This window comes from Pelodiscus sinensis, chromosome 6 (genome assembly GCF_049634645.1).
Source record: "Pelodiscus sinensis isolate JC-2024 chromosome 6, ASM4963464v1, whole genome shotgun sequence".
Taxonomy (NCBI): domain Eukaryota; kingdom Metazoa; phylum Chordata; order Testudines; family Trionychidae; genus Pelodiscus; species Pelodiscus sinensis.
Window position 1 is genome coordinate 51,199,204 of NC_134716.1, and position 20,435 is coordinate 51,219,638.

Below are 20,435 nucleotides of genomic sequence, written 5' to 3' on the forward strand. Positions count from 1 at the left end.
GTATATATCCTTAGTAAAGTGCTCCTCCTTTAATTTCCTATAGTGTGTCTTTTGGTTTTTAGAGAGCTAAAAACCTCCTTGTGCAGCCACACTGGTCTCCTGTGACTCTTATCTTTCATCTGCAACAGAATAGCTTGATGTTGAGCATCTAATATTACATCTTTTAAGAAGTGCCAGTCCACTTGAACTCCTTTTTGCCCTAATTGGTCTTTCTCTAAGTCCTTGCCTTCTATTTCTCTGAGACAGCTGAAATTCACCTTTCTGAAGTCCAATATCCTTGATTTACTATTTTCATGCCCTCCTATCCCTAGGCTCTTGAATTGTATCACATCATGATCAGTTCTTCACAAGTTCCTGACCACCTTCACATTTGCAACTAATTTGTTCCTATTGTTCAAAACCAAATCCAAAATGGAACAACCCTCTAATTGTTTCTTCAATTTTCTGAATCCAAAAACCCTACATATACTAAATAAATTAAATTAATGGAGATTGCCTATCTCCTAGAACTGGAAGGGACCTTGAAAGGTCATCAAGTCCAGTCTCCTGCCTTCACAGCAGGAGCAAGTACCACCCCTGATGAATTTTTGCCCCAAGTCCCTAAATGGCCTCTGCAAGGATTGAACTCACAACCCGGGGTTTAACAGGCCAATGCTCAAACCACTGAGCTATCCCTCTCCCCTACTATGTTTGCAGATGTATCATAGTTTGCTGCAACAGATGTCAGGGAAATTAAAATCTTATAGAATGACTCAGCCACTTCCACATCCTCCACTGGTGGTCTAAAACCCCCACCATAATCTCTCTACTGTTCTTTTTTCCATTTTATCCTCACCCAGAGACTCTCACCTAGGTCTATCATTCAATTCCCATTGGACCTTTGGGTAAATGTTGGACATTCTTGATGTACAGCACAACACTTCCTTCCTGTTTTCTCCATACCGATCCTTTTAGAACAAGCTATATCCCCCAATGCTAATACAGGTTGGAAATCCCTGGTCCAACACCTTCAGGACCTGACCAGTCCCAGATGATGGATTTTGCCAGACTGGGGGAAGAGGGTCATTTCTGGCCCCCCTGCCTCCAGCCCTAGCTCCACCATCAGCCTCCCTGTTGGCTTTCCCCTCTCACTGGCCCCCACTGCCCTGTCAGCCCCTGGTGACCTGCCAGGCAGCCCCGCCACCTCCACGTGCACCCAGTTCACACTGCAGCCCCCCACAACCTCCACTGCTTCTGCATGCACTGGGCTCCAGCTGCAGCACCTGGTGGCCCCACTCCCTCCGCGCCCCTATTCCTGCTGAAGCGCCAGGCAGCCCCTCTCCCTCTGTGTGGGGGCTCCTGCTACCCTACTACTGCGCATGGGGCTCCCACTGCCCTGCCGGGAAGCCCATGCGTCAGGTTCCCACTGCCCTGCCAGCCTGCAGGACTCCAGAGTGCTAGCTCTCCACTGGGACACTCTCGTTGGATGTTGCCAGACCAGAGAGTCCCGGTTAAGAGAGTTTCAATCTGTTCTCCAGTCATGGGAGTTATCACACCAAATCTCTGTTATGCCAGTTAAGTCATATACCATGCCTTCCATCTCTGCTTGTTCCTCATATTCCTTGCATTTATATTACAGGCATCAAATATATTTTGCAGACTGCCCTATTGCTTTGATTTTTTACCTTTTTTAATGCAGTTGTGATTTCTAAATCCTTCTCCAGAAATTAGCACCTGGGAAAGAACCCTTTCCATTACTTTAGCCTAGATGCGCATTGGCTGGATTTTTGTCACCATCCACCACAGGACTTAATTTATAGTTTTCCTTAACAGGTTAGCCAGTACCCAGACGTTCTTCCCCATATTTGATAAATGGACCTCTCCCAACATAGCAATCCTCTTTCCTGAAAATCAGCTTCTTGTCAAAGAAACTAAAGCCCACTCATGGATACCTCCTGCATGTCCATATATTTACTCTCACAATTTGATAGTCCTTGCCTAGTTCTTTTCCTTCAATGGAGGAGATGGATGAGAATATCACTTCTTTCCAAAACCATGGAACTGCGGTGATCTGCTGGAATCATCCTTGGCAGTATTGTTGCCACCCATGTGAATAAGTGGGAAGGGGGTAGCAGTCTGAGGGCTTGATCAGTCTCAGCAGATTCTCAGTCACATCCTAAATTCTAACTCTAGGCAAGAAGCACACTTCTCAGGATTCCAAGTCTGAAGGGCAGATATGATATATCCCAGTGTTTCTCAACCTTTTTTTTTTATAAAGAACCCCCAGTACCTACAGTTTTCAGACAAAATGTTTTTCTACCATTGCAACACGTTTGTTTAAACAATTTAATTGTAGCTGGTCAGGCGATGAAATTTTTGGGAGTAAAAAGTACAAAAATAATAAAGCGCTGTAAAACTTAAAACAAAAGTTCAGTTTTTTCCAAATTTCAGTTGTGTTGACATATCCCCAGACTTCTCTTGAGTACTCCTAAGGTTACTTGTACCATTGGTTGAGAAACACTGATATTTCCCTCCTTTAAGAGGGAGTCCCACGCCACCACCAGCCTTGTCCTCCTCTTGGGAGTGATGGCAGTAGAATGACTATTGCTTCCAAACAATGGGAGGGGTCTCCTTTTTTATCCCTTCCCTGAAATGACTCTTCCGAGGGATTCTCAGGAGCAGTACCTGTGCAGAGAACCTGAAAACAGTTGCTTACCTCCATCTGCATTGGGGATATATTGGTTCTCCTTCTCCTGAGGAACACACTGCCAACTTGCATCCTTGTTCTTCTGTTCCCCGTGTGCTGCCCTCTTCGATTCTTTGGTATGCTATGCCCACATTACCAAACTCTGACTTCTATCCAAGAAGTCTTCATTTTCTTTATGCAATGCAGGGTTAATACCTGGATCTCTAATTCTCTGTTTCGTCCAGTATGGAAGACCAACTTATCCTTCATACAAAGTCACTCCTATGCAGGTCACAACAGCCAGTCCCTCACTACCCATATTTCCTATTTCGTAATATATCAAGACCCTCTTCAGAAATGTATTTATTGCTCACTGAAAGATAAAATCATGTGTAGGCTTTCCCTTTAGGTAAACTCTCTCTGTTTGCTTCTCCTCTATATTTTACTTCATAACAAGAAGTTAAAAAATGTTTGTAATAGTGTAAAATACCTTTATTTTTCTTTAACTTAAAATGTTAAATCCCACATTAAAAAATATCTAGCTGTTTGTTATTTTAATGATTGAAAGTAAAGAGTTTAAAAGAAACCTTTGTATATACCCGCAAATCAACAACAGCCACAGAAAACATTTGTAAATATTAGTGTGCAACAGCTATGTGGGCTCCATTCTTTCTGAATTCAGGAAAGCCTATTTAGAATGCAGTTTCAAGTTTAGACTCACTCAGCTCTTGGAGGGAAAAACCCTTCAGCTCTTCTTTGCTGTTTCATGTTTACAAAGAATCTGTTTCTCTCTTGCCCTAAAAACATTTGCTCCCATTGTGGTTTGAAAATATTTAACATTTATAGTATGAATAATATAAGACAGTAAGACTTGCCCAGAGTGACATCTGATAGCACAGGAATACAGCTTCTGAGACTAAAAAGCAGACTGTTGAACTGTCTGGGATAAAACCAATAAACAAATGGAAAAATCCACATTTCAATCACTATTTTAAAGAGGAGGGGGGCTTTCTTGTGTCTATTTTTGCTATTTAAACAAAATATTGAATGTGGCTAAAGTCAAATTTCTCTCAGATATCAAAGGAATATACAAAATTGATGCCAGATGGGCTAATGATGCATTTTCCCCCTATTATTTTGCAGATATTGATGAGTGCAATGAAGACCCCAACATCTGTCTCTTTGGCTCCTGCACTAATACTCCAGGAGGCTTTCAATGCATCTGTCCCATAGGCTTTGTGCTATCTGACAATGGACGAAGGTGTTTTGGTAAGCTTCAGGGTTAAAGCATGTAATCACTGACAGCAATAGTTAACAGAAACTTGGCAAAAAGAGTTCAGACTATTGAGTAACCTCTTCATAAATTTATTATGTTAAAAAAATAATTGAGCAGGTCATCCCAACAAAACAAATGTTTTTTTCTGGGGTGCACTGTGCTTTACAGAAGACTACAAATCTCTCTTGCTTTCTAGTACAACTTAGTAATATGACCAGCAATCATTGTGCCCTTCAATTATTTTTCTAAAACTAAACTCAATTATTTTAAGGAGGGATGTGCTTCTTGTGTGTCTCCCCAGCTATTTATACCCACTTTGTATGAGCAGGCACTGCTTCTAAACCTTTCACCCCACAGTCCCTAGCCCTGGAATGCTATTCACCCCTGTGAAGATGGTATACAGACCTACTGGAACTAGCACTGGGCAAGGACTTAGGGCAGACAATCATAGAGCTGTAACTAGCTTCATGATAGCACCCATGCTCCACTGCATCCAGCAACTACTGTTGTAAGAAATCCTTTTCCTTTTGTATTCCAAAAACACTTTGTTACATCACAAGTTTTATATGAAAGAAAAATCCAAATGTTTAAATGTAGAAAAACTACATTGTAGTCCAGAGCTCAGTTCATTGTATTTCAGTCTGGCAGAGTCTGGGGCTATATCAATGTGTTATTTGTAAATGCAAGAGTGCTGGGGTGGGAGGGAGGTATTTTTTGCCGGCTGTCCTGCAGAGGGTGAATAATGCATACGAAAATCTACACTAAAACATTGAGTCGATCCAGCAATGTTGTTCAGGAGAGTGACATGTAGATGGTACTAGGTTTCCTTAACCTAGATACTGCCTCTCCAGGAGGTAGATTATCTATGTTGATGGGAAAATCCCTCCCCTCTGTGTAGGCAGCGTCTACACTAAAGAGCCACAGAGGTGCAGCTCCAGCACGACAGTTGTGCCACTGTAGTGTCTCAGTCAATCAAGACAAGCGCTTATTCCTCGCTTTTCAACACTGAATGCTGCAGAGAGCCATTGTGCATAAACTGTATTGGTATCCTGTTATCTGGATGGGAGACATGTTCCCTAAAATAATGGGGAAAATTTAGGCCTAGAATTATCTCTTCAGTTTTCATACGTGTTAATCAGGTAAGAGTTGGTCATAGTACGTGGCTTATTTGTATTTTTTTTCTTATTTAGTTTATTAATGTTACCCCTTTCTTGTCTGCTTTGTTTTCTCATCTTTCTAGATACTCGACAAAGCTTCTGTTTCACTAACTTTGAGAATGGGAAATGCTCTGTCCCAAAGGCTTTCAACACCACCAAGGCAAAATGTTGCTGCAGTAAGATGCCAGGAGAGGGATGGGGTGACCCTTGTGAGCTCTGCCCCAAGGAAGAAGAAGGTATACACCATGATTCAAAATAATCCTCTCCCCCCCCAAGAGAAAAGAGGAGAGAATTTGAAAGATGGGGAGGATACTTCATCTTATCAGAGAGGCAGCTATGATAGTCTGTATTTGCAAAAACAACAAGGAGTCCGGTGGCATCTTAAAGATGGATCTGATGAAGTGGGTTTTGCCCATCAAAGCTTATCCCCAAATAAATCTGTTAGTCTTTAAGGTGCCACAGGACTCCTCATTATTCATCTAGGTGTGGATCTTTCAGGAGCCATTTTTAGCATCATTTTCAGATCAATCTTGCCTTTCGGCTAGCAAAAAGGAACAATTTGAAATACAAGAAAGTGTGTGGGGCATGACTGAAATGTGAAGTACAGAAGTAAACTGCACAGACGTAAACTAACAGGCTCCAATAGCAATTCTCGTTGCTTTGAGATGGGAAAAAGGCAAAATGTGCATTAGTGCCCAGAAACTCAAAAGCGCTCTCAGGCATTTGTTTTGTGATTGCCTCTATGTGCAAGAAGTGGGGTGACTCTGCTGTTTGGCTTAAACTAAACAAATTGAGAGGGAGGCATTAATCAGTTACATGCTAGAAAAGCTGCTCTATATATCAATTCTATTATCCAGGCTTATTACTATTGAAAGGTGTTAGAGCTGAAACTAGCAGGAAGGGGAAAATACAGTTCAATGTATGGCCAGAATATCGATCCAAAATTCACTCAGTTTCATGGGTGTTAATTAAGTTCAGCTTTAATGGTTTTGATTAATTTCATCCATTTAGAATGTTTGTTTATAATGGTTTAAAATGTTTCCATACAGTTGCTTTCCAGGATTTGTGTCCTTATGGACATGGAACTATCCCTGGGATTGATGATACACGGGAAGGTATGGCTTTATTTTTGACACCACTTAAAAATCTTTAATTCCTAAATAGGTGTGGCTCCATTTGGTAATGCTGTTTGTTTCTTTTTTGGTCAAGATTTTTTTTATTTTCTTTTGTTTTGTTTTGAAGGGTGACAGAATGGTGATGAGAGAGCTTACAAGATTTATTCTTTTTTTGAAACTGCACAGTTATATTTTGGCCCAAAGCACGTAGAAAAATGTTTACTTTTTCCTGCTTTTCATTAGAAATGTAATGTTTAATATAAAAACAGCTGACTTTGACAACTGAAAGACTGTAGTTTATACGGCTTTCTATTTTTCAGATGTCAATGAATGCCTTGAGAGCCCAGGCATTTGTTCAAATGGCCACTGTATCAACACTGATGGATCATTCCGCTGTGAGTGTCCCATGGGATACAATTTAGATTACACTGGCGTGCACTGTGTAGGTAGGTACTGATTCTACATTAAGCAGAGTGTGCGTTGCAAAAATAGCAATGCTTGAAGTTCATAAACTTAAAATATCACTTAAATATATCCCAGTTCTCTTAAATATGTATCTTATGTATTTCATCTTAGATACTGATGAATGTTCAATTGGCAATCCATGTGGGAATGGTACATGCACTAATGTGATTGGTAGTTTTGAATGTAACTGTCATGAAGGGTTTGAGCCAGGCCCAATGATGAATTGTGAAGGTAAATTTATTATTTCCTCCTTTTTACCTCCTCTTATGTTTAATTTACCATCCAGCTTTCACACTATTGCATTGTGTGCATTGGGTTTTTATTACAAAGTCAAGCCATAAGTTAAAGGAATCTTTCTTCTTGAAATATGGCAATGAAAAATCAAGTCTGGGGTTCTGAAATGAGCTGTGTAAATGTTGCAAAAATTGCACTTTTGCGTAACTAGTTAGCGTGGCTGAACCACTGTAAACTGGGACTCTAGTCTGGCAACATTCATGGTCTGGCAGGACCATGGATGTTACAGGACCAGAGAATCCTGGTGGAGGGCTGATGCCTAGGAACCTTTAACAACAAACACGTGATGAGTTTGAAGGAGGGCACAGTTAGTTTATTTTCCTGAACAGGAACTCAGCTTTCAAGAGCTCAGGAAATGTTGGCCTATCACATCCTTGAAACGACAGTATATTGTGCTATATATAAAATTTCAACCCAAACCAAAATACAAAACACCTGCCACTCTAACCTTAAAGGCAGCTTTAGAAGCGTATATGTTATAAAATGGCAATTTATTTGGCAGGCTATACTTATAATCTGAAGATATCATGGATACATTTATTACTCACAAAATTCCCATGGTCAAGCATTTTTTTTCACTTTTTTAGATAGTAACAAACAAAATATGGATATAAAGAAAGTTTTAATAGTGCTATTACAATCAAACTTGGAGAACGGTTTTCAGTCTCTCTTTTCCTTATTCTACAGACATAAACGAGTGTGCGCAGAACCCTTTGCTGTGTGCTTTTCGGTGCATCAACACTTATGGTTTCTATGAATGCACTTGTCCTGTTGGCTATGAACTGAGAGAAGACCAAAAGATGTGCAAAGGTAATTACATTTTAAAAAGTTTTAGAAAGTAATGGTGGCTGCTTAAATGTAATGTTTTCCTCGTGCCTGTTACCTAGTAATGGTCAAACTACAGGTTGAACCTCTCTGGTCCAGCAACATCCATGGTTGCGGACAAGAAAGCCCCAGGCAATCTGCTGACAGATCCCAGGAGAGGGCTAACCTTCCCTGGTCCAGCAAACTCCCTCCTTCAGGATCAGAATAACCTCTCTGTGGGTCATACCATAACAATAGTAAAGATGAGGGTGGCTGGTATTTGCTTAATTTTATACAAATTAGGAGGGGCTCTCAAGTGTTTGATTAATTGCAAGCTCACATGACCTGTCTTCCCAAAGTAGCCCATTACCTCTTTCACTCCTAATAAAAACAGTTTAGTGTTAAGAAAAAATACTTTGTTTTCTGAACAACAAATACTAGTCTTGTCTTTTCCTACTACATTTTTTCCAGACCTGGATGAATGTGCTGAAGGTCTCCATGACTGTGAATCAAGAGGCATGATGTGCAAAAACTTGATTGGAACCTTCATGTGTATATGCCCTCCTGGAATGATCCGCAGACCTGATGGAGAAGGCTGCATGGGTAAGGCTTGGGAAGGGAACACTTCATATGAAAACATCATAATATAGCAGTATACTTGGAAAATATACCAGTCAGCATACTATTTGTTCGGTGTCAGGATTATATAGCTCTTTGGAAAGTCACTGAGATAACCAGACACACATTTCTCTCAAGCAGCCCAAGATCACTAAAAGGGTTTATTCTGTATTGTGCTGCTTGACAATGGAGTATTGTTTACTCTGACTCTGAGCCAACTCCTTAGGAGATATTTTCCCTTTGTGACATGGTTGTTTTGTGCATTAAAATATTAAAGAGGCTAATTTTTTGCACAATTTTGCCCATCCAAATCTCCTAAAATTATTAATTATTGAATTACAGGTTAACAGGGAAATCTCCAACAACATAAATGGCAGCTATTTGATAATTACATCCTTTGTTATTTGACTCCGGGTGTAGATAAAGTAGCTAGAGGCCCAATTACTCAAGAGGATATGCTGTATTTTGTAGGCACAAAAACAGGTTGCATCTGTGCTCAGCTACGTGTACCCAAATCTGTTTCTGGGAATGGAGACAAGGCCTTTTGAGCACTCTACTTGATAAGTCTAGTCTAACTCTGTTCAGCCAGTCTTTCCTTCTTTTAGCACTTGATTCGCTGTTCTTTACATTGAGTAATTTTTACACAAGAAGTCCAGTGGGCTCAGGACTACTCATCATAGATAAGAACTGCTGAATTGGGCCCTTAAATCTCTTAAAAGTAGAATAATAATAATGGGCAAATAAATGGTATCTTCGCAAAAATCTACATGAGAGAAATTCTATTTATGTATGAGTTAATGTATGAGAGTTAATGTATGAGTTCCAAAGAGGTAACACTCTAGAGCAGTGTTTCTCAACCAGTGGTACAAGTACCCTTAGGGGTACTTGAGAAAGGTCTGGGGGGTACGTCAACACAACTGAAATTTGGAGAAAATGGAATTTTTGTTTTAAGTTTTATAGTGCTTTATTATTTTTGTACTTTTTACACCCAAAAATTTCATCGCCCATCCAGCTACAATTAAGTTGTTTAAACAAATGTGTTGCAATAGCAGAAAAAAATTGTCTGAAAACTGTAGGTACTGGGTACTTCCCAAAAAATTTTTGAGGGAGAAGAGGTACTTTATTTAAAAAAAAAAAAAAAAAAAGTTGTGAGAAACACTGCTCTAGAGCAAAGACATAGAAAGTAAAAACCACCACAATACAGAATCTCTCTCTTATCTTAAGATAAATAGACAAATGGTCCCTTGACTATTACTGTAATTTGTTTAGAGGAAAATGGATAGATCTTGCCTATGCTGCTGTGTCTGGAATCAGAATTTTTCATTTGCAGTATAACAAATCCATTACCCATTCCGTAGCTCTTAGTGTGGACAAAAAATTGTCGCCAAGTTTAAAAATAAATCTTTAGTTCTGTTAAAAATACATGTGGTGAATATGTTCAAGAGAATAGTAATAAATAATCTTCTCTCAGCAGCAGAGTAAAATCTCTCCTTCCAGAATTTTTCTGAATTTATCATACATTCAAGGGAAACAGTCCTCTTCAGTCATAAAGCTTATTAGTTCTTTTTGCCAGTAAGAAATAAAAAATTGTGCCTTTGAGAGAGATGGCTGTTTAATTCAAACATGCCTCTGATTTTGCCCTGAGAAGCCAAACTTTCTAGCGTTCTTCTTTTAAGTAAAGTTACTGTATCTATTTGTTTTTTCAAGCTAACATGGGAGAAAAAAGGAACAGACTCTTTGGTATTATAAATCCTATTTTAGGAAAGGCAATTATGAAACTCAAGCATGTGGTTTGGTGCCCTTCTTGAACGGACACACTTCATAGAATTGTGGCCATATGATTAACTTTGAATCACGCTTTTATTTTGAACAATTCTCTTCATTAGTGTTTTAAATTTCATTCAACTAAAATTCTTCCCTTTTGGAGGCTTATACAACAGTCTTTTGGACACTGCATACAAATATATTAGTTACCAACATATTTGTCAATTCACTCATTTAGTCAAAACAATTCAGACTGAAAACTAGTTGTCAGAATTAAGCTTTAAATGACATTCATTATATGAAATATTTTTTTAAAGATGAAAACGAATGCCGGACCAAGCCAAGTATCTGTGAAAATGGTCGCTGTGTGAACATTATTGGGAGCTATAGGTGTGAATGTAATGAAGGATTCCAGTCAAGCCCATCAGGCACTGAGTGTCTTGGTAAGTTAATTTCTTTGGCATATATTACATGAAAAAAGTATGAACTCTGAAATCAAATAGAGGTGGAATATTTAAAGAAGAAATAAAAGCACTGCTTCCTAAGATTTCTACCTATATTGCAGACCCTGAGTATTTCATACATCTTTTGGCAGTGTGTAGAAGATACTAAATAATGATCCTTAATCTGTTTTTTCAGGATTTAGATAAATTAAGCTTTCAAAGAGAAAATAGTGATTTATTTTATTTCAGGAAAAAAATAAATTAACATAGCTAGGAAAAATGACATCAAATGGTAGTCTCGTGCCAAAAGAAAACAGTTTGCATATAGGGTAAGCTAGACTGTTAAATAATAAATCACACATTAATAGAAAAATATTTCTAATTTTTCCATTTGAGCCAAATACTGCTGCTACAGAATTCAGATGTTAGATCTGTTATTTTTTATACATAACTATACCATATATGTACAAACCATTACTTGGTACATAGTAGGGAGAGGGAAGGGGGGAACAGTGCAATGATTGCTGGTCTTCAGTAAGTTTAATTAGATGACTGAGTAAAATATTTCAAAAGCCCCTCCATGACTTCAGAGCCTAAATCCCATTGAAAGCAACTAGTAGTTAGGCTTGTAAGTCATTTTACATGTTTATGAAAACTAAGTGTAGATTGTAGAAAAAAAATCAAAGCTAAAGCAATTAATCCCTATGACTTTAAACAATGGATGTATAGGTGACCAATAGATAAAGGCTATGCAGTAATTCCCTAAAGTAAAGGATTGAAGTAATAGTCAATGAAATATATAAATTTTTCAAACTATACTCCACATTAAAAGTATGCTGCTCAGCAGAGCCTCTCTTTTCTGGCTCAGAGCCATCTGCTAGTAGTTTTTCATGATGTAGCCTAGGATATCACAATTAGTTATCTAATTTCTTCAATAAAGATTTTGTTTCCTTTTTAAAAACAGTGAAATGTGAAAGCTTTAAATCAGGAACAACTCTTAACTAGATACAATATGTTTATACAAAATAGTTCTCTTCCAACCAAATTGGATTTTGTTCATCATTTAATATCACTACATTATTGTTATTCTTAATTTGAACCACCTGCTACAATTAAGGCATATATAAAAACAAACATCACCTAACTGCTGCAGAGAAGTGTCATTTATAGCTGTTTGTACCTCCTGCATTCTGTTGCTCAGTAAATGTGCACAGAGAATGATCAGGCAATTTCCTGTCACCTGCCCTTCTTCACAGTATCTAACAGAACAAATGTAACATGTGAAAAGTGCCCCACCAGCAAAAACTATTCAGCTGGATCAGTTCAGTCCTGTTTCTTTTGGGGGTCCCCCTCAGAGAACAAATTACAATTTGCTCTGCTTCCTACAGGCCCCTCCTGGTGGATTTTCTGATACTGTGCTTCCAAGAGCCAGTGCAAATCCAGGAATGAGTATGGTCCAGGGATGTAGTACTTTTAGTTAAACGCAGCTAATTTTTACTAGAGAAAGAAGAAAAAATTGCAAGTGAAAAACCAGCTGTCAGAGAACAGCCTAGAATAAGGAAATCCATTTCACTTTACCTAACACATCAGGCTAACGACACTGGACCTATTAAGTAGTGTGCTCACTGGGAGATATTTAGCATGCTAAGGCCTGGTTGCACTTAAGTTTTGCCAGTTTATTTTATCGTTCACACATGTAGGCTGCTCTGCCAGGTTTACAGGGGGATGCTCCAGGATGCATTATTCTGAGACATAACTGATATTAGGTCTCATGTAACCACTAACTTATTTGAGGGCAGCCCTAGCAAACCTTCAGCAGCAGATTGTCAAAGGATTTTTAGAGTAAGGTAAGCAAACTCTATTAATATGCTAAATGCTCCCCAGAGGCTGGTTGCTATCAGAGTCATTCAGCACATAAATCTGGGCTCACAGCAGTTTCCTTTTTAATTCACTTTTAAAAGCATTCATCTATATAATAGTTTGTTAGACTTCCTATTTAATTCACATCCAGCTCATATTCTCTCTTGATCCTCCACACACTCTTTTCAGACAACCGCCAAGGATTCTGCTTTGCTGAAGTTTTACAGACAATGTGCCAGATGGCTTCCAGTAGCCGTAACCTTGTCACAAAGTCAGAGTGCTGCTGTGATGGAGGGCGAGGCTGGGGTAACCAATGTGAGCTCTGTCCACTACCAGGAACAACCCAGTATAAGAAACTCTGTCCACATGGACCAGGATATACAACAGATGGAAGAGGTAGGTCAAGAGGGAATAACCATTGATAAAACAAAGTAACATGCTTTCTTAAATCTCATGTTTAGCTGAAGTTACCTTGTATTTCTGAAGTTAATTGCAAAATTGTTTGGCTTGATCTTTTCTATATATTCAATAATATTTCAGATGTTTTTCAATGGCCAGAACCCACAAATCCTTACCTAGTGCTTGCTGTGGGAATATTCACATAAGCAATGATTTGCAGGATTGGGCCCTAAAACAGGAGATGATGGACTAATAAACTGAAAGGCTAGAAGCTGTCTAGAAGTTTTGCATGCTACAAAACTTATATTCATGAGCCAAGAGGCATCAACAGCTGAAACCTGTAACTACACAATAGTTTCATTGTATGACCTGCATATTACTTCATATTTCTACAAAGGAAACAAACATATGTTCTTAATTCTTATGATTGGTTAGACTTTCTTATAACAATCTAAAGAAAAATCACTTTTTAAATATATAAGTTATGTAAATTAAGTTTGCAAAACTGGAACTTGTTTCTCAGTACATCAGCAAGACAATTAGGTTGGACCCAAGTTACAGAATTCAGATGCAGAACAGAATTTAACAAGTTTGAAAGGTGTTTGGATTGGGCTTATCTCTAATGGGAATATAAAGAATAGCAGTTTGTAATAGAAGCATGCTGATGGGAAGGTGGGTAGGGCATAAGGGTAGAAAAAAAGAATCTGCATATGCTCAGTACTATTTCAATGTCCTAAAATTCCATTATGGTCAGCAAGTTGGAGTTTATCAATGAGAACAAGATCATTTTATCAGCTCTCAAAAAGGATAATGAGCTTGGTTTTAAAAAGTAGACATTTCTAGATTGAATTAGACTGATTGAATTTCTAGATTGAATTGGATGCCCACATTCACACGTGATACTCTTGAGCTTATGCTTATTTACTTTCCAGATATTGATGAATGTAAGGTCATGCCAAACCTATGTAAAAATGGGCAATGCATCAACACAATGGGTTCCTTCAGATGCTTTTGTAAAGTTGGCTACACCACTGATATAACTGGGACATCCTGTGTGGGTAAGGTTAACACTGTAATGCTTTAATATTTTTGTTAATTCAGCAGATTTTTTTCAAAATAACAAAATGTTTATTTTCATAGTGTAATTCCTATGTAAATCCTTTAAAGCCTTGGAATATACAAATTATCTCACTTCTTCTCTTCACACGTAAGATTTGGGGAGCTCTCATTTAACATATTACAGTTCAGCTAGTCTATTCAGCAATAACATGAATGAGATACCGCTGACTGCTAACAAAGCAAATCACGAAGTTTTGGCAAGTAGAGGCTATTTAACAGAGTGTTGTTAAAGGACAACTCATGAAGTTACTATTCAGGAAGAGTAAATGGATCACAAAATAACCCTGAGTGAGAAGCTTTGTTTTTAGTTTCACTGTTCTAGCTGATCCTCAAAGCAAGTGCACTGTTACCTCACTTATCCAGACTCTCAGGTTATTTCACCAGTAACTTGCAGCTATAAAGAAGGGACAATTAAAAAGCATGGAAAAATTATACTTTTTTGTGCTGTTATTCATTAGCATCCATGTTCATAAATTAAGATTTTTTTCCTTTTTACTGATTCTCCTTACTTAGATCTTGATGAATGCTCCCAGTCTCCAAAACCATGCAACTTTATCTGCAAGAACTCAGAAGGAAGCTACCAGTGCTCATGTCCCCGTGGATACATCCTGCAAGAGGATGGAAAGACATGTAAAGGTGAATGAAGAAAGTTGTTGATTACATCTAGCTTTGTTAGCATTTGAAATTTATTTTATGTGATAGCAATTTTATAAATACCTTTAATTCCATAAACTCCAACAGCTACAGCTCCCATGGAAATCTCTGCTCCAAACTTAGAGCCGATATATTAAGTGGTGTAGAACAACTTACATGAATTTGGCATAAAAGCGGTACAAGTTAGATTTTGAAAAAAGGGTAGAATGAGACAGCACCAATTCCAAGCACAATAGGAAACAAATTCTAATTTACCTTAGCCACTCATTTTCTGACCATCATGCATCTAACAGATCTGATTCTCCACTCAATGGATACGTCAAGACGGGGATCCTTCAACAGAAATGCCCTGTTTCTAAAGATCCTGTAACCCTCATTTTGCACCTCCTGCTTTCCCCCTCCCCTACTCTCCGCAAAGCAGCTTTGAAAAAAAGCCACGGCTGCCATTATGTAAATGAAGCAAAGGAAATTCAAATCCCGGCTTCATTTACAATTTCAATAAGTCTAATAACATCCCTTTATCGAAAAAGGGATGTAGTTTAAACATACCCCATGACACTAGTTCTACATGTGTAACATTTTTGCTGGTTTAAATAAAAGTTGAAATTAACAAAGTGGGGTTAATAGAGTGGAGCAGTGGTCCCCAATACTGTGCCCGCGGGTGCCATGGCACCTGCCGGGGCATTTGTGTGTGCCCGCCAAATGATCTGGGCCGGGCCCGTGGCAGATGGGCAGCCCTGGCCCCTGCCCCCAGGTACACAGCGCATGAGCGGCCCCGCCCCCAGACACCTGGCAGCCCCAAAAGATTGGGGACCACTGGAGTGGAGAATCAGGGCAACTCTATTTAACTTGATTGATATGTACTTCACTAATAAAAATGGATTTAAGCTTCAGGTGATAAGACTAAAATTATTACAGAGTTAAAAAGGAAGTATTTTCAAATGATGATTTTGTGTGCAGTTTAAAAAGAGCAAACATGATTAAATATTTTTCGCTAAGTCTTACTAAGAGAATGCTACTTTCAGATCTTGATGAATGTCAAACTAAACAACACAACTGTCAGTTCCTCTGTGTCAACACTCTGGGAGGCTTCACATGTAAATGTCCACCAGGCTTCACTCAACATCACACTGCCTGTATTGGTAAGAACACTTTGACATTAAGTTTTCTTGTGTTTCTCTTTGTTTTTATAACACAGGCAATAATTAGTATGAGCCTTTTGATCTTTTTGTACCACAGATTTAATATTAATACACACATGAGAAATAAAATACTGTCAGTCGTACAAAAAGGCAGACAATTATAAAAAGCAAGAATATCTGAAACTCATCTACAAGAAGCATTTTCTTAATGGCCATTTATAGATAGCTACTGTATATTAATTCTCCAGGTAAGCACCTGGAGACACATGTGTAATACATTAAAATATGACTTTAAAGTTTTTTTTCTTTCTTTTGATAGCTACAGAGGTCTTAAAAATCTTTAGCATACATCTATTTATCTTACCAATTAAAGGCATCTGTTTACATACTATACACTGTGGGCCAATGTTAAAAAACACCATTCTCCTTTTTCCTCACCTACTTTGTAAGCTGTATTTTGCACTGGAGACTGAATCACAGTACAGCTTGCCCTTCCAGTTCAGTTGTGCACAAATATTTGAGGCTATGTCTAGACTACAGGGTTTTTCCAGGATACTGCCGTGTCCAGGGAATGCATCTGCTCTTCCGCCTTTTTTTTTTTTTTTTTTTTTTTTGCAAAAGAGCAGATGTGCTCTTTCAGAAGCCCTGTCTTCCTCCTCCCAAGAGGAATAAGGGCTCTTCCAAAAGAGGGTTTTTTCCCGAAATTTGGCCCAATGTAGACAGGCCAAATTTCAGAAAAGCCTTTTCCGAAAAAAGGTACACAAATTGTGCTTGCATACCTTTTTTCCGATAAAGCCATGTAGTGTAGACAGAGCCTAAGTCTGCAAATCAAGTAATTAGATGTTCAAGTAGGTTCAAACTACAGTATAAAAAGTTGTGAATATTTACCTTATATGTGTACCCTTTTAACTCCACCCTTATGTATTTTTCCCTTCATTAGTATACCTGTATAATTTTTTTAAATCACTTTTTTCCCCTAGATAACAATGAATGTGGTTCACAGCCATCACTTTGTGGATTAAAAGGAATCTGTCAAAACACTCCTGGAAGTTTCAGCTGTGAGTGTCAGAGAGGCTTCTCTCTGGATTCTACTGGGTTAAACTGTGAAGGTAAATATTTGAAAGCCATTTATTCTCTGCTAACACAGAAATCTGTAGATCTTACCTTTGTAAGTCATCCCTCTGAAGTCAAATGGAGTACATGCATAAGCTGCAGCATTAGACCCTTAGCCTAAACAGCAGATGTGAAAAAACAAGAACGTAGTTCAGAAGATTTGTGTTGACAACTTGCTTATCCTTTTGTTGTGTATACTCTGCTCAGTTTGCTATTAACTAGTATAAGCAGAACTCTGAGTGCTGTTGCATAATGGAAACTAACTTCCTAGCTGTACCCGCACGTTCCATTGCATTAGTAATTTATACTATCTGCATAAAATACCTTTCATTCCTGCCTCTCTGCATGCAAAAATACACCCAGTTTTAGAGCCCTATGTGGATACAAAATTGGTATCTGAATCTGCAAAAATGATGTGCAGATATCCATATCTGTGCACGTGGTTATTTGTAAATTTGCAGAATTCCAGATACAAAATTTATATCTGCATATGCAAAATGAGCCAGGGATATGCAGAGCTCTACCAGGTTTACCTCCTCATTAAAAATACTCAAAAGACATGTATGATGATTATTTCTGAACCTAAGCTTTAAAGTTATGCTCTTCAGGCCACCCAGCTTTATTTCCTGAGTCTCTTCTCTGATCCAGGCAGCCTAGCCCCTCTTCGCAAGTGTGCCAAGGAAATGAGCAACTTACCTCCTCAGTTATGGGATTTCTTTTCCCCAGGCAGCCTAACTGCTTATCTACACTCCCAAGAGAAGGCTGTACACCAGCAGTTGTGACTCCATGAAAATATTTAATGGGAGTTTTGGTTTCAATGAATTTTGCAAATTGAACAAATGCTCAGCCTGGATATTGTCAAAACAACACAGTGACATTTTTAAATTGAAAAATTCCTGTTTTCTGTTTCAAAACAACATTTCTGTAAACTAGAGTAATTTTTCTAAATTATTTAAATGAAAAACAGTTTCACTTGACCCAAACATATTTTTTCAATTGTCTGTTCACCATGACAGGCTTTAACCAAAATCCAGTTTTTGGCAACAGCGCTGGAGGAGAGGTGGCTTAAAAGCTGGATCCCTGCATGCATCAGCTCCTGGGAACAGCCTCTTCCCCTTCCCCCTGCATGTAAACATGTAACAGCTGAAATTTTCACACATTTTAACATTGGATATGTGCATAGGACTGGGGATATTTACCAAATACACCATTTCTAGTTACTGGATATGAACCCATTCTTGCTACTCTTACTAAAACAAATAGTTCCACAAGCTTCACTGCAACTTACTAATACGTTTAAGGAGCCAAATTATGGATGTGGTGTCAAACCTGGGTGAAGAATTAGATAAAGTACAGTCTCTCAATCATAGTTGTGTGGTGGTTGGGCTGGTTTGCTCACTTATTGCAGGCAGTTTGTGTAGCCATTTCTCCTTCCACATTGTACCTTTCTTCCCCCTCACAACCCCAGATGTAGATGAATGTGATGGAAACCACAGGTGCCAACATGGCTGCCAGAATATCCTGGGTGGCTACAGATGTGGCTGCCCACAAGGGTACATTCAACATTATCAGTGGAATCAGTGTGTTGGTAAGAATTATCTCCTTTTTATGCTGTATTCCAGAAGTTACATAAAAATGACAAAATGCTCAGTTTTTCAGAAACACTATGAATATCTTTTAGGTTCAGAGGTATCTACTTCACTTCATAAGTCAGAATAGCACTATATTAAGTTTAATTAATATAAAAAGAGTACAGTTATATAAAATCATGTCAGATTAATGTTTCTGCACTGCAATGGGAGGAAAAGACATAGAATTTCAAAGTAATTGCCACTGAAGGCCTATAAAGCCCTTGCTAGACACTAGGTTAGCACTTTAGTGCTTTATAGCTATTGACTACGTAGACACAGATAACTCCAAATGTACAAACCCACCAGTTGGGACATACATCAGCAATAGATGCAAATGCAATTAAATAAAGAAAGATTAACTATAAGGATTCCCCTCCCCCCCCCCAAAAAAAATCACTCAGGATGCTATGAAATATAAAAACCCCAACATAATAGAACATCACATTTTTCAAAGACAAATAAATGCGGTGATACATTTTTCTTAAGGGCAATAAGGCAACGAAAGATGATCAAATATATGTTAAGCAATAGCTACTTAATATTTTTGGGAACAAAATTTAAAAGTGGGGCTGGGATGAAATTATAGATCTTCACTTCTAAATTTCAGATTCATATCTATCCCAAGGTTTGAAATGCTCAAGATATTTTTCTAGTGGAAAAATCTAGTATGAATGAAAGCAATATGGCTCACTATAAATTCTATCTCAATCTATAGAAATGAGTACAAATGTCACGTGTGCATTTTTAAAAACTATCCTATAGCATGGATAAAAAAAATTATGCCACGGATGTCAAAAGAAAATTTATTAATTTTCTATAGCTCTTTTTGTAACTATAAATAATTTTCTCTACAATTCTATATCATGTTTCCATAGGCGTTACTATTTGAAATCTGTTTGGTAATCTATGGCAATGGCCTTTAATCTTTTTTTCATTCATGGACCCCTAAACAAATTTTGAATTACGGTATTGATTAGGGATGTAAAATTCTGTTTAATTGGTTAACCAAAAAAATGTAGTATTTAACCAGTTAAATGATTAAAGGAGAGTTGAGCAGGGGGGCTGCTCCAGCCTGGCTGATATGTAACAGTCATCCCCTCTCCCTCCGCCACCACAGGTAGGAGCTGCTCCTACCAGGCTAGAGTGCCCCTGTCTACAGTGGGCCCTGTGGGGCTGGAGCAGCCCCTTGCCATGCGGGAAGCTGCTCCAGCCCCCACTGGTTATTATTTCATATCCCTAGTATGGATCCCTCCTTAAGTGTAGACAGCAGAGCCCAGGTTGAAAGCCATTAATTTATGATCTAGGGAATGAGTTTGTGTTTTCAGTCTGGTAGAGAAATTTAGAACTGAATGTGACTTACTAAAGAGGAAGTCACTTTACCCATTCAAAGTATATTGGCTGAGTAGTGTATATTCCATGGCCCATGTATCTGTCCTCATAAAAAAACAGAGGATATTAGCATCTGGGAATGTCAGGCCAACAGTCTCTCACAACTCACTTTTTAAAGAACCAATGATGCATAAAGTGTACTGCATTTAATTTAAAAGATGAAAAAAATCTTAGAAATGCTAATATTGAGCAAATTACGCTATGCTTTGTTTCTTTTTTAATTAGTTTGAATGTATCCACTCAGTGTAAAGGCTACATTTTTTTTATACTGTAGATAAGGTAAAAATAACCAAATTGCTATTTTCATTCTATTTGGAGGATTGATAATTATTTCACATAGTTGTTTTATAAATTACAAAAATGTATGTGCATTATTGAAAGGATAGTCATCTTCCAGATGTATCAAATTAAAAATTAGTGTATAAATGACAGCCCATCAAAAACTTTAATTTTGCAAGGCCAGACATCAGAACAGCAAGCAGGGCATCAGGAAATGGTGTGGTAACAATGTTCAGTTCAAGAGAATT

The 20,435-nt window shown here is 38.2% G+C and overlaps 1 protein-coding gene across 1 annotated transcript in view; it reads left to right on the forward strand.

Annotated features, from left to right (window-relative positions):
- Positions 1–20,435, forward strand: part of FBN2 (fibrillin 2) — a 280,296-nt gene that overhangs the window by 249,200 nt on the left and 10,661 nt on the right. Inside the window, exons 49-62 of the mRNA XM_006131867.2 lie at positions 3,809–3,934; positions 5,182–5,334; positions 6,148–6,213; positions 6,534–6,659; positions 6,790–6,909; positions 7,660–7,782; positions 8,248–8,379; positions 10,476–10,601; positions 12,651–12,857; positions 13,793–13,918; positions 14,493–14,615; positions 15,659–15,775; positions 16,756–16,884; positions 18,357–18,476. Of these exons, the coding sequence (XP_006131929.2) occupies positions 3,809–3,934; positions 5,182–5,334; positions 6,148–6,213; positions 6,534–6,659; positions 6,790–6,909; positions 7,660–7,782; positions 8,248–8,379; positions 10,476–10,601; positions 12,651–12,857; positions 13,793–13,918; positions 14,493–14,615; positions 15,659–15,775; positions 16,756–16,884; positions 18,357–18,476 (1,794 nt within the window). The remainder of the gene's footprint in view (positions 1–3,808; positions 3,935–5,181; positions 5,335–6,147; positions 6,214–6,533; positions 6,660–6,789; positions 6,910–7,659; positions 7,783–8,247; positions 8,380–10,475; positions 10,602–12,650; positions 12,858–13,792; positions 13,919–14,492; positions 14,616–15,658; positions 15,776–16,755; positions 16,885–18,356; positions 18,477–20,435) is intronic.